This window comes from Schistocerca cancellata, chromosome 5 (genome assembly GCF_023864275.1).
Source record: "Schistocerca cancellata isolate TAMUIC-IGC-003103 chromosome 5, iqSchCanc2.1, whole genome shotgun sequence".
NCBI classification, from domain to species: domain Eukaryota; kingdom Metazoa; phylum Arthropoda; class Insecta; order Orthoptera; family Acrididae; genus Schistocerca; species Schistocerca cancellata.
Window position 1 is genome coordinate 356786997 of NC_064630.1, and position 15719 is coordinate 356802715.

A 15719-nucleotide genomic window follows, 5' to 3' on the forward strand; every position below is an offset into this window, starting at 1 on the left:
CTCCAGACTCGACAATTATGCCTGTTCACTTTCCCATTAGTTAGAAAATTGGCTTTGTCGCTAAAAATTAAGCGCTCATCAATTCAGTTGTTGCAACTGCAAATAAAACTCAAAACGATTGTCTTTGTCATCGTCATTGAGCTTCTGCACTAGCTCCAAATTGAATCGTTTCACAGACAACTGTCTCAGGACTTTCCACGCTGTCACTGGAGCCATTTTGAGTTCACGGGATGCACGATGCACCAATTCCTTTGGACTTCTTATGAATGTCTCTCGTAAGCACTCCACATTCACTTCACTCACACTGGGATGTATGCTTCTCTTTGCCAGACACAAGCAACCCGTCATAACGAATTTGTTGTGCCAGAGGTAAATGGCTTTCCTTGTTGGTGTCTTCTTACCATACTTCAGACATCTGCTGAACAGCTGCAGCAAACTTGCACACTTGTTTTTGTCGAACGCCAACACACAGAAAGCTCACTGCGCACCTGAAACTCGCCATGTTTGTGACTAGTGTTGACTATCGGCAAATTACCAAAATATGCTGTGGCGGTATACGTGAAAAAAAAATTATATATAACTTTCAGGGTTTCTCTTCAAAATGATATATGTATGATATCTGTACAATGTTTGGTTCTTGCACAATAAATAATTGAAAGTGTTTCTGGATTTTATGTACTCCCTGTATTTTCTAACAAACTGAGAACTATAAACTGGCCTCTTGATAATAGTGTGTCAAGTGAAAAAAATTTTGCCGGATGGAGTAGATGAGTGGTTCTAGGCGCTACAGTCTGTAACCGCGCGACCGTTACAGTCACAGGTTCGAATCCTGCCTCGGGCATGGATGTGTGCGACGTCCTTAGGTTAGTTAGGTTTAAGTAGTTCTAAGTTCTAGGGGACTGACGACCTCAGAAGTTAAGTCCCATAGTGCTCAGAGCCATTTGAACCATTTGAAAAAAATTTCAAAACATTTGTGAGCTGTTTCCTAGATGTTTTCAACAAAACTTTTCCCCCCCAAGCCTGGCGACAGAGAGTGGCCAATAAAATAAACTGGATTACACCAGGAGTAAAGGTTTCCAGTGCCAGGAAAAGACAGCTTCAGAATGAGTTAAAACATAACAAAAATGCTGACTTTGTGGGATATGTAAAGAGATATAAGTATAAATTCAAAAAAATTGTACAGGCAGCAAAAAATTTGGCTAACAACTTGTATATTAGTAAACATGAAAATAAATCAAAGGCAATTTGGGGTGTCATCAAATCTGAGTTGGGAGTAAAGAACAAGTGCCAAGAAATTGTCCAAATAAAAATTAAAAATGATATAATTCTAGATCCTTTTCAAGCGTCAAACTGTTTCAATGATTTCTTCATAAATGTGGTAAAATCAGAAGTAGATATCGCAGCCCATCAGGACAGGGTAGATGACAACTTTGTAAACATAAAACAAAATGCAAGCCTTTAAACATTGAAAAGAATTTTCGCAAAAGATGTAGAAGATGCTATAGCGTCTTTAAAAACCAAGAAATCAGCTGGGTGGGATGAAATTCCAACCACTGCAGTCAAGGCTTTTTATAACGTCATTTCTCATCCATTGTCTAAAATTATTAATCAGTCATTTGAGGAAGGATATTTCCCAGATGTGTTAGAATATGCTGAAATAAGACCATTGTTCAAGAAAGGCTCACCAGATGACATGGGAAATTACTGACCTATTTCCTTGCTGCCTGTTTTTGCTAAGGTGATAGAAAGGATTGTTGCAAACATCTTGAAAAAATTCTTAGAGGAAACAAGGTTATAGTTAAAAATCAATTTGGATTTCAAAATGGAAAAAATACAATAAACGCTATCAGGGAATTCACTGAAAAGATAAGCTCTGCTTTAGACAAGGGTAGAAAGGTACAGATATTTTTTGTCATTTGACTGAAGCTTTTGACTCGGTCAATCACTTACTACTTCTACACAAACTAGAGAGGTATGGGATTGTGGACAGGGCATTTCAGTGGTTCAAATCTTATTTGTCAGAATAAAACAGAGTTCTTCTAAATACAAATAGAAAAATATCATTCTCGGGCTGGAAAAAGATTTGTACAGCGGTCCCATAGGGCTCAATTTTAGAGCCTTATCTTTTTCTGCTGTACATAAATGATTTACCTTTAAACATTGATGTTCACTCCATTTTATTCACATATGACACCTCAGTTTTAATTGAAAATGACAATTTATAAAAAATTCATGATACTGTGGAAAATATAATGGGAAATCTAGAATTACGGTTTCAGCAAAATGGATTAAAACTCAATGTCACAAAAACACAGTTAGTGCAGTTCAGTGCTGTAACATCATCAGCATCTCCCATAAAAATAGTGCATGGTGATCAGGAAATGACTGAAGCAAGTTATGTAAAATTTCTAGGTCTAAATCTTGACAAACACTTACACTGGAAGGCACATGTATGCTTCTTAGCAAACAAACTAAACAGCCTAGTTTATGTGATGAATGTTTTATCTGGTTCCATCCTTATGGACACCAGGAAAATAATCTACCATAGCTACTTTGAGACTATAATTCGATATGGAGTAATTTTCTGGGGAAACTCTATGAACAGCCTGAGATTACTTACACTTCAAAAGAGAATTATAATGAACAAGTGTTTAGTCCAGACAAAGACGTCAGGTCACCCATTATTTAAAAAATTAAAAATACTAACCATTCCTTCTCTGTACATCTATGAATTTTTTATTTTCATATATAAAAATCAAAACTCACTTGACAATTTGCATTTCAACCATAATTACAGTACTCGTCACATTGTTTCAAACTTCCCTCTCATAATTTAAAACTTTACACTCAAACACCATTGTACATGGGATTAAAATTTACAATAAAGTAAGTAACACAAATCTGTTAAATATGATCCACCACAAAGAGTGTTATTTAATAAACTAGTGGAAAAATGTTATTCTTCAATTGAAGAATTCATACAGGTCAGTTTGGCAACTTGAAAAGATAAGAAACAATAAATATTATATATTGTATAATAAATTGTTAATATATTGTATAAATTGTATTGCAAGCTGTAAAATGACCATTAGTATTATATATGTTCTTGTTAAACTGTTCATGTGTAAAATGCAGAAATGCTGCTGAAATATTTTAATTCTTATAACCTTATTTTTTTAAAGTAATTTGATGTGTCTCCAGTACAAAAATCTTTGATTTGTAACTATACATTATGAGATGAATAAACTACATTCTACATTCATTCTACATATGTGTCATTTTTATCAAAAATGTTTGACATTGCCTGCCAAACGTTGGTTTATCAACAAAAATGAAGACTGGATACTACAGAAGGACAACGATCCAAAGCAACACAGCATGCTTTGCTGAAAAGGAGAAAGGTGTGCAAGTACTGGATTGGCACTCACATTGCTTGATGCTTATCCTATTGAAAATGTATGGTCTTACATCAATAACAAGTTGCATGGAAAAAAGATTTTCAACTTGAAACAGCTGCCAACACAAATTTCATGTGTTTGGTGATCTCTTCCACATGAATACATGGAAAACTTGGTTTAAAGCATGCCTCAGAGAAGCCAAGCAATTATCGATGCTGTGAGTGACTGGATGTATAATTAATTGTAAACTCATTTTTTTTTGAACATATATGATATTAGTATATGTTTTAGTTTGTTGTCACATACATTTTTCTACTGATCTGACCCACAATCTTATTGAATAGAGTGCCTGTCCCATCAACCTATTCCTTATTTTAGTCAAGTTGTGCAATAATATTTTTTGTTTCCAAATTTAATGCAGCATCTCTTCAGTAGTTACTCAGTCTATCCACCTAAGCTTAAGCATTCTTCTTTTTCACCAAAATTCAGAAACTAATATACTCTTCCTGATGAAATCTCCTCCGGCTTCCATCCAGTTAGCTGTGTCAAAAATCCACGACGTTTCAATGAGTGTCATTCTCATCTTCGCCAGTAGATGATGAGAATGACACTCATCGAAATGTGATGGATTTTTCGACAGAGCTCCCCAAATGGAAGCCCGAGAAGATTTCATCAGCAGTGTACACCAGGAAAGCCTTCATTCACATGTAATATGCTCTTCCTGCCTGTACTGTTTATTGTACACATTTCAGTCTCATCTAAAGTGACATTCCAGACAAATACTTTCAACAAAGACTTACTGACGCTTAATTTTATATTCAGTCTCAACAAATTTCTGAATACAAGCTGAAATGTAATACTATGGGCTTGGATATTTTGTGTTTCATTATTTGCTCTATATTATCTCCACCCCCCCCCCCCCTTTTCCCCTATGACTGCCACCACCACACACAAATTAGATTAGATTAGATTCAGTTTTCGTTCCACAGACCCAAAAATGAGATGGTTCTCATGGGTGTCGAACAAGTCAGAAAGTTTAACATAAAAAAACATTTGAATATAATACTCACTAACCTGATCAATTGTCAGGAGGTTGTCAAAATATGTGAATACATTAAGGTAACCTGGAACTGCTAATATTTACAGAATTAATACACTGTCAGAATGAAACATAATTACCTACTTTTAATAAATTTGTCATCACAAAATACCTAATCTCAATTATAGTGATCAAGTGCTGTCAAAACTGAAATCTAAAAGGCATTTTTGCGTAAGCTGGTCTAACAGTCCCTGTTAAGATATTCATCTAAAGAGCAGGAGTTACCTATCAAAAAGTCTTTCAAACACTGTTTAAACTGTGTTTTTTCTGAAACCAAGTTTTTAATGGCTGCTGGCAATTTACTGAAAATTTGTGTTCCTGAATACTGGACCCCTCTTTGGATGAAGGTAAGTGATTTTAGGTCTTTATGTAGATTGTTCTTATTCCTAGTATTTATACTATGTATTGAGCTATTAGTTGGAAACAGAGGCACATTACATGCAAGAAATTTCATTAAGGAATGAATATACTGGGAAGCTGTGGTTAAAATACTAAGTTCCTTGACCATGTTCCTACATGATGTTCTAGAATTTACCCCACAAATGAGTCTTATTATATGCTTTTCACGCTGAAAACCTTTACCCTTTGCTTGGTTTGACTAGATACCCTAGAATATTACGCCATATGACATAAGAGAATGAATGTAAGCAAAGTATGCAAGTTTCTTTATATTTATATCTCCTACATCTGACATCATTCTCACTGCAAATACATACTCGCTTAGGCGCTTCAGCAATTCTGTGGTATGCCCTTCCCAACTGAATCTATTATTCAGTTTTAATCCCACAAATTCAACACTGTCAACCTCTTCCATCTGCTTGTCTTCATATGTTATACATATGCTGAAAGGAAATCTCTAATGAGTCTTTTCAAAGTTTAATGATGGTGAATTAGCTTTAAACTATTTACTAATATCAGTGAAAATTGGATTAGCAGCAATGTCTAATTTGTACTTGACTTGCTGCTTATTGCAGTGTTTGTATCATCTGTAAACAAAACAAATTTAGCGTCATAAATGTACACAAGAAAAAGCAATGGACCCAAGATGGAACATTGAGGAACACTAGATGAAATTAATTTCCAACGAGATGCAGAATGATTGCTTACTCCACACGTCTTTCACAATGACACCCTTTATTTCCTGTTAGTTAGGAAGACTCGAACCATTTCACAGCACTTTTGGTGACACCATAATATTCTAATTTACTTAAGAGAATGCTGTGATTCGCAGAGTTGAAGGCTTTTGAAAAGTCACAGAAAATGCCAGTAGCCTCTAATTTGTTATCTAATGAATTAAGTACATTCTCACTGTAACGTGCAAATAGTCTCCTCAACCATGACTTGGACAATATGTTATTTGCAGTCAGAGCTTAAGGAGATGCTTAGGCATAATCTTTTCAAATATTTTAGAAAATCCCAGCAAAAGTGAACTTGATTGATAGTTTTATGGTATCTACATATCCCCCTCTTGACAAGAGGCTTAACTTCAGGATATTTTAGCCAGTCTGGAAATGTTCCACTGATACGACACTGATTAGACAAATAACTTAAGACAGAACTCAACTCGCATGAGCAGTCTTTGATTAACTTCACTGACATGTTATCATAACCACTACAAAACTTTGAGCTTAAGGATTTTACGATGGATACTACTTCTTTGGGACATGTGAGTGTAATTTCTATTGTACTGAAGTTATTTGTAAAGACTGGTCTTAGATACGCCATTGCACTATTCTCTGAGCCTGATAACCACAAGCTGTCAGTAAGAGAAACAATGAACTTGTTTAAGAGGTTTGCAACACTATATGCACTTGTTACCAATGTCTCATTTATTTCCAGAGCTATTTGTTCCTCTCCCTTTTTGGCCCCATCTCTCTCTGTCTTCACTATACCCCGTATAGTTTTTATTGCCTGGTGTAACTGTCTTTTTGTCATAATAAAGCTGCTTAGATTTCTGGATTACTTACTTCAATATTTTGCAGTATTTTTTGTAATGCATTACAATGCCAACATCAGAGCTGTTCCTAGGTAGTGAGCACAGTGTCCTTTTTGCCCCACATGACATCTTCATTCCTTGTGTAATCCATGTTTTATTTTTAGACTTCTGTTTGATTTGAGTTACCTTTAGGGGAAAACAATTTTCGAAAGAGTATGTCACTTTATTAATGAATGCTATGTATTTTCCTTCTGAGTCAGAAGTATTGTAAGCATCAATCCATTTCATGTCTTTGAGCAATCTCCTAATATTCTCACTTTTTGAATGCTTTATTACCTAATGTATTCAGATTCAATAGATTTTTCATCCTGACAAGTTCAACATTTAACACAGAGTGCTGCATGTCATGATCAGATAGCCCATTTACCATTAGTTTTGTGACATGTCTTTTTTCCCTAGATTTGTCTACAAAGACATTATCAATAGCAGTATCAGAACGTTCACATACCCTTGTTGGAAAAACAGTAGGAATTAAATTGGATGACAGTGTTACTGACAGCAATTACTGTTCACAGGCAGAGCTTTTCAATAAATCCACATTAAAATCACTAGCAAGCACCATTTCCTCGTTTCTTTACTGTGAAATGGGACAACAGAGCTTCTGTTTTTTTATTTTTTTATTTTATTTTTAATGAAGAGGTTAAAGTTTCCTGAAGGTGCTCTGTATATACTTACTATTACAAAGGACTTACTATGAAACACAACTTCTGTTGCACACACTTCTGAGCACTGGTCTGAGCAAAAATAATTAATATCAATATTCTTGAAATTAAACCAGTTTCTGACAAATGTGGAAACTTCTTCTTTCTCCATATTTTCTGTTCAGAAGTAAGAAGCTAACTTGAATCCTGTAACATTTAACATGATGGTCACATGATGTTCAGAGAGGCAGATTATGTCAACTGGTTTGCCCAACTCTAATTCTTCTACACAAATAAGCAACTCATTAAGTTTACCCCTCAGTCTTTGGATATTCTGATGCAATAAGGATAACTGATTTTGTGCACTAGCTGAATTACATCTGGATAAGCCTAGCTTTTCTGCCAATTTTTGAATAACTCCAGTTTCAATCAAGAGTTGTTTGCATGAATTGTGTTCATTATAATTTACTTTCTGGCTACCTGTTTTATCAATGTGACATCATTTTAAGCACGTCTCTCAACAGCTTTTATTTCTGCCCTTCCTACCCAGAAAAGAAAGGCTGCTCTGTCACTTGCAACCACTGGTACTTTACCACTTGTGGTGATGCCCCCCCCCCCCCCCCTCCCCCAATTTGCTATTAGCCCAGACAGTTTTCCCTTCCCTTTCCTGTTGAGGTGAAGACCATGCCTGGTATAGTCCCACCTACTGATAGAGTGAACAAAAAGCACACCAATATGCGACCCCACACCTGATCCATGCAGCAATTTCACCTCTAAATTAACTCTCGTAACGGAAGAGTTTAAATGAGACCAGTCATGGTGTCGCAGAACAGATACAAGCCCAACACCAGTATGTCTCATTGCTGAAGCTGCCTTTACCAGGTCACCCTCAGTTGAGTAGTTAGGTCCCCATCTATGCTGATGCCCACTCCACCCCCTATCACCATGGTGTCTGCCTTTGTGAAGTCTTTGCAAAGTGAACCTACATCCTCAATCACCAGACACAGCCTTGCACTAGGTTTAAAAATCTTGTAACCTGGTAACCTCACCCTAGTTCATCCTGCAACAGTTGGCCAACACCTCTACCACGTGAACTACTTAACAACAAAACTTTCTCCTTCTTCACAAGTTTTTCTGACTTCTTAATTCTAAAACACTTTTTGGAAGTTTGTTGTGTCCTGTCTACTTCTAAAACTACTTGTGGCTCATCACTTGCCAACTGTGACAACAGATCATACCTGTTTCCCAAGTTGACAACAAAACTGTCTCAGAAAGTTCTACTCCTATTTCTTCCACAACCTGTTGCCTTTCTTTCCCCTTCTCCCCCTTAACCTTTCCAGATCTTGTTCTGCCTTATCTAGTTCCACCTGAAGGGCATCAATCTTCTCCTCCTGTTCAACTATCTTCCTATCTCTACAGCAAATCCTATACAAACAATGAAATGACAATTAGCTCTCCAACATGTACTTGGTTCTTGCAATATATATACATACATTTGCCATTGATATATTTGGTCTCCCTACCTGCTTACATCTTTTCACCTGCCATTTTCTTTGAATCAACTCCCATTCCTCTTTTAACAATTTCTTATGGACTGCCTCCCCCTCACGCCACAATCACCATTTTATTGTATCTCCTCCAGGTGTCTTCTTGTGCCTCTCACTCACCCTTCTCCCAGTTTCTCCACAAACTTTTTTCTCACTCTTCCTAATTTTCTTATCACTCAATTCCACCAGGAATCTGTGACTTATTTACACATTTTAACTTTTAACCTGCAGTATACAAATATTTTACAAACAAGATCATCTCTTGAAAGTTGTTATTTCATTTCAGGTACTCAGTAAACAATTTTCTAAAGATAAATACAAAAGTTTGAAGGAAGAAGGTTTCATAATAATAAATTTCACTAAAAAAATCTTAAGAAATATTTTTATAATAGAGGGAAACATTCCACGTGGGAAAAATATATCTAGAAAAGATGATGTAACTTACCAAACGAAAGCGTTGGCATGTTGATAGACACACAAACAAACACAAACACACATACAAAATTCAAGCTTTCATAACCAACAGTTGCTTTGTCAGGAAAGAGGGAAGGAGAGGGAAAGACGAAAGGATGTGGGTTTTAAGGGAGAGGGTAAGAAGTCATTCCAATCCCGGGAGCGGAAAGACTTACCTTAGGGGCAAAAAAGGACAGGTATACACTTGCGCACGCACGCACGCACGCACACACACACACACACACACACACACACACACACACACACACAGATACCCATCCGCACGTACACAGACACAAGCAGACATTTGTAAAGGCAAAGAGTTTGGGCTGAGATGTCAGTCGAGGCAGAAGTACAGAGGCAAAGATGTTGTTGAATGACGGCTGTCCACCTAACCTTCTAAACCTCTTGGTTCATCCCTATGAAATCCCCAAACCACCTTCCCTACCCTCTGGCTCCTACCCTTGTAACCGCCCCCGGTGTAAAACCTGTGCCATGCAGCCTCCCACCACCACCTACTCCAGTCCTGTAACCCGGAAGGTGTACGCGATCAAAGGCAGAGCCACGTGTGAAAGCACCCATGTGATTTACCAACTGACCTGCCTACACTGTGAAGCTTTCTATGTGGGAATGACCAGCAACAAACTGTCCATTCGCATGAATGGACACAGGCGGACATTGTTTGTTGGTAATGAGGATCACCCTCTGGCTAAACATGCCTTGGTGCACGGCCAGCACATCTTGGCACAGTGTTACACCATCCGGGCTATCTGGATACTTCCCACTAACACCAACCTGTCAGAACACCAGAGATGGGAACTTGCCCTTCAGTATATCCTCTCTTCCCATTACCCACCAGGCCAAGTTGCCGCCACTCATACCTCACCTGTCATTCAACAACATCTTTGCCTCTGTACTTCCACCTCGACTGACATCTCTGCCCAAACTCTTTGCCTTTACAAATGTCTGCTTGTGTCTGTGTACGTGCGGATGGATATGTGTGTGTGTGCAAGTGTATACCTGTCCTTTTTTCCCCTAAGGTAAGTCTTTCCGCTCCCGGGATTGGAATGACTCCTTACCCTCTCCCTTAAAACCCACATCCTTTCGTCTTTCCCTCTCCTTCCCTCTTTCCTGACGAAGCAACCGTTGGTTGCGAAAGCTTGAATTTTGTGTGTGTGTTTGTGTTTGTTTGTGTGTCTATCAACATGCCAATGCTTTCGTTTGGTAAGTTACATCATCTTTTTTAGATGTATTAAGAAATATTTTGTCATTAATGTATTTCTTTCAGTATTTCTATTATGAGTTCTCCTTTTAAAGTTTTGCAAATGACCACTCGATGACACTATTTGATGTGGCTTTAGTACTATTTTAAAATCTGTCATTTCTTATTTTTAAACAATGGCCTTGAGTAGTTTGTTTACAGGAGTACCATTGTTTTACTATTTTCATAAGAACTAATTCAGTGAAAATGTCTCGAATCTCTCTCTGTTCAACTTCCAGTAATCAATAAAATTCAAAATAGTCTGTTGAACATTTGGTTTGCACAATTTTGTCTCGGTCATGGTTGTGTCACTGAGGAATTTTGTGAAGGTTGATCAAAATCTGTTGTTCCAAAAACATAATGATGCTGTGGTACACATGATTGAAGAGGGTGGTCTCTGACTTACTGTGAGATAGAGGCATCCTTAAATTATGGAAAACTGCAGTACATTTGACTTTTCATAATAGTTAATTGTGAAAAGGAATGTTCCTAGTGGATTCTGCACAAATGGATCAATACTCCAAACAGGCTTGTGCCAACTGGCATTAGGATATGGTCCAAAAATTCAACTGAAGAAATGAAAAATATGTATACAGCAAAATAATGACGAGAGAAAATACCTGGCTACGTTCACATAACCTGGAAACTAAGCAGAAATAACCTGTTTTAATCTTCCAAGATCAACCGAATCCAACAAAAGCAGTCTATTCATCAAGAAATTCCAAGTAAACGATCACCAGTTTCTTTAATTAAAATTACATGTTGTGGCCATTACTACATAGCATTGATAAACAGATTTTCCAGAAGGTTTACAATTATTTGTTACCCACAAGTCATCAATCAAAATAGGAAAAGCAAATGAAAATGTTGCATCATTCTTCGTCTTGACAATGCCAACTGAAACACAATGTTCCAAACAATTTATTATTTGGCTGACAAACACATTAAAATTATTGTGTCATTGTCTGTATTAACTTGATTTATTGATTATAGACTTCTTTTTGTTCTTTCTATGAAGCAAAAATGTGTGGACAGCAATTATCATCATTGCAAGAAGCTTTCAATCCTTCCAAAACTATATTTTGAGGTATCAACACCAAAGTGGGAAAAAATGTTTCCAAAATTGATTACAACACTTGCAAAGTGTAGAAATTTCACATCTACATCGATACTCCATACGCCACCATATGGTGTGTGGCGGACGGTACCTTGTAACCTGTTTGAAGGTGAATGTTTTGAGAAATATTAATATTGTTTGCACAAACTTAAAAGTCTGTTCTCATATTTTCATTTCAGACTCTAACATTGAAAGTCACTCAATTAAAATAAAAAAAATAAAAAATAAAAAAAAAATTAAAAAAAAGAAAGAAAGAAAGAAAAGAAAAGGTAGAAACATTTCACTGTAATATACTGCTTACCTGTTACTATAGGTCTCCTATTATCCATAATGCTCTTCTGCAATACACATTCTTGAGCCTGAGCCAGTGATAGATAATACATAAACTGCATAATATCTGCAGCCAGATCCACTCCTGCTGGCTGGGGGAAGCTGCCTTTTAAATGCTAAGAAAAGGAGGGACAATATAATTAATTACATAATATTGTAATGCATTAATTACAGAAGAGGTGTGGGATAGGAAGGGGAAGGGAGAGTGGATAGGGAAGGGGGAAGATGCTTTACTGTTGCTTGTGGGGTTGTGCAGGTACATGGTGCGGACAGGATGGTTGGCTGTTCAGTGCAGCATTTGGATGCAGTTCTTGGTGGAAAGGGCGAGAACAGAGAAGGAGAAAGGACTGTGCAGGTGTGCAGGGAGGACAGCAAGCTTGTGTAAGGCTGGAGTGAGAGCAGGGAAGGGGACAGAAGGAGGTGGGGACAGCGACTAGCGAAGGTCAAGGCCACGGGGTTATAGGTACAACAGACGTGTTATAGGGAGCATGTATTTCAGAAAAGCTGGTGTTGGTGGCACAGGATATGAAGTAGTCACTGACACCAGACACACAAGTCGTGTGGCAAGCTTGGCTACAGGGTGGTGGCCTTGGCCACAGTTTGGCAATTGTCATTATTGCTGTCAGACAGCTTGTTAGTGGTCATGTTCACATAGGATACCACACAGTTTTTTATACCAAGTTGGCAGATCAGGTGACTGTCTTTGATGGGGTATGAGATGTCTGTGACATGACTGGAGTAGATGGAAGTAGGATGCATGGGACAGATCTTTCAGCTAGACATATTATGGGTATATGAGACATACGGCATGTAGTTGGCATCAAGTTTGGATTAGTGAAAGGTAATAATATTGCCTTGGTTGGGTGGATGAGAAAACATCACTGTGGGAGAAATCGAGAGAACAATTCTCCCTTCCAGTCACAATATTATTTGACTTTCAAAAGGCGTTCGACTCAATTCCACAATGACGCTTGCTCCAAAAAGTGTGCGCTTACGGTCTATCCGATGACATATGCAGCTGGATAGAACGTTTTCTCCCCCATGAACTGTGGACCATGCCATTGGTAGGGAGGCTTGCATGCCTCAGCAATACCGATAGCTGTACCATAGATGTGACCACAATGGAGAGGTATCTGTTGAGAGGCCAGACAAACATGTGGTTCCTGAAGAGGGGCAGCAGCCTTTTCAATAGTTGCAGGGGCTACAGTCTGGATGATTAATCTGGCCTTGTAACACCAACAAAAATGGCCTTACAGTGTTGGTACTGTGAACGGCAGAAAGCAAGGGGAAACTACAGTCATAATTTTTCCCAAGTGCATGCAGCTTTACTGTATGGTTAAATGATGATGGCGTCCTCTTAGGTAAAATATTCCGGAGGAAAAATATTCGGATCTCTGGGTGGGGACTACTCAGGAGGATGTCATTATCAGGAGAAAGAAAACTGGTGTTCTATGGATCGGAGCGTGGAATGTCAGATCCCTTAATCAGGCAGGTAGGTTAGAAAATTTAAAAAGGGAAATGGATAGGTTAAAGTTTGATATAGTGGGAATTATGAAGTTTGGTGGCACGAGGAACAAGACTTCTGGTCAGGTGAATACAGGGTTATAAATACAAAATCAAATAGGGTAATGCTGGAGTAGGTTTGATAATGAATAAAAAAATAGGAATGCAGGTAAGCTATAACAAACAGCATAGTGAATGCACTATTGTGGCCAAGATAAACACGAAGCCCACGCCTACCACAGTAGTACAAGTTCATATGCCAACTAGCTCTGCAGATGACAAAGAGATTGATGAAATGTATGATGAGATAAAAGAAATTAATCAGATAGTAAAGGAAGACAAAAATTTAATAGTCATGGGTGACTGGAATTCGATAGTAGAAAAAGGAAGGGAAGGAAATGTAGTACGTGAATATGGAATGGGGGTAAGGAATGAAATAGGAAGTTGCCTGGTAGAATTTTGCACAGAGCATAACTTAACCATAGCTAACACTTGGTTCAAGAATCATGAAAGAAGGTTGTATACATGGAAGAGGCTTGGAGATACTGGAAGGTTTCAGATTATATAATGGTAAGAGAGAGATTTAGGAACCAGGTTTTAAATTGTAAGACATTTCCAGGGGCAGATGTGGAATCTGACCACAATCTATTGGTTATATTATTACTATTAAAACTGAAGAAACTGCAAAGAGGAGGGAATTTAAGGAGATGGGATCTGGATAAACTGAAAGAACAAGGGGTTGTAGAGAGTTTCAGGGAGAGCATTAGGGAACGATTGACAAGAATGGGGGAAAGTAGTACAATAGACGAAGAATGGGTAGCTTTGAGAGACGAAATAGTGAAGGCAGCAGAGGATCACGTAGGTAAAAAGACGAGGGCTAGTAGAAATCCTTGGGTAACGGAAGAAATACTGAGTTTAATTGATGAAAGGAGAAAATATAAAAATACAGTAAATGAAGCAGGCAAAAATGAATACAAATGTCTCAAAAATGAGATCGACAGGAAGTGCAAAATGGCTAAGCAGGGATGGCTAGAGGACAAATGTAAGGATGTAGAGGCACATATCACTAGGGGTAAGATAGATATTGTCTACAGGAAAATTAAATAGACCTTTGGAAAAAAGAGAACCACTTGTATGAATATGAAGAGCTCAGATGGAAACCCAGTTCCAAGCAAAGAAAGGAAAGCAGAACGGTGGAAGGAGTATATGGAGAGTCTACACAAGGGCAATGTACTTGAGGACAATATTATGGAAATGGAAGAGGATGTAGATGAAAATGAAATGGGAGATATGATACTACATGAAGAGTTTGACAGAGTACTGAAACACCTAAGTCAAAACAAGGCCCCGGGAGTAGACAACATTCCATTAGAACTACTGACAGCCTCAGGAGAGCCAGCCCTGACAAAACTCTACCGTCTAGAGAGAAAGATGTACGAGACAGGCGAAATACCCTCAGACTCCAAGAAGAATATAATAATTCCAATCCCAAAGAAAGCAGGTGTTGACAGATGTGAGAATTATTGAACTATTTGTTTAATAAGTCACGGCTGCAAAATACTAATTTGTCTTTACAGACAATGGAAAAACTGGTAAAAGCCAACCTTGGGGAAGATCAGGTTGGATTCCATAGAAATATTGGAACACGTGAGGCAATACTAACCTTACGACTTATCTTAGAAGATAGATTAAGGAAAGGCAAACCTACGTTTCTAGCATTTGTAGACTTAGAGAAAGCTTTTGACAATGTTGACTGGAATACTCTCTTTCAAATTCTGAAGGCACCAGAGGTAAAATATAGGGAGCGAAATGGTATTTACAATTTGTACGGAAACCAGATGGCAGTTATAAGAGTCAAGGGGCATGAAAGGGAAGCAGTAGCTGGGAAAGGAGTGAGACAGGGTTGTAGCCTACTGCCGATGTTATTCAATCTGTATATTGAGCAAATGCTAAAGAAAACAAAAGGAAAATTCGGAGTAGGTATTAAAATCCATGGAGAAGAAATAAAAACTTTGAGTTTCGCACGATGACATTGTAATTCTGTCGGAGGCAGCAAAGGACTTGGAAGAGCAGTTAAACGGAATGGACAGTGTCTTGAAATGAGGATATAAGATGAACATCAACAAAAGCAAAATGAGGATAATGGAATGTAGTTGAGTTAAGTTGGGTGATGCTGAGGGAATTAGATTAGGAAATGAGACACTTAAAGTAGTAAAGGAGTTTTGCTATTTGGGGAGCAAAATAAATGATGATGGTCAAAGTAGAGAGGATATAAAATGTAGACTGGCAATGGCAAGGAAAGCATTTCTAAAGAAGAGAAATTTGTTTACACTGAGTATAGATTTAAGTGTCAGGAAGTCGTTTCTGAAAGTAT

General features: G+C 37.8%; 1 protein-coding gene across 1 annotated transcript in view; it reads right to left on the minus strand.

Annotated features, from left to right (window-relative positions):
* Positions 1-15719, minus strand: part of LOC126187642 (tyrosine-protein phosphatase non-receptor type 23-like) — a 137305-nt gene that overhangs the window by 50116 nt on the left and 71470 nt on the right. The window contains exon 4 of the mRNA XM_049928843.1: positions 11814-11958. Coding sequence (XP_049784800.1) covers positions 11814-11958 — 145 coding nt within the window. The remainder of the gene's footprint in view (positions 1-11813; positions 11959-15719) is intronic.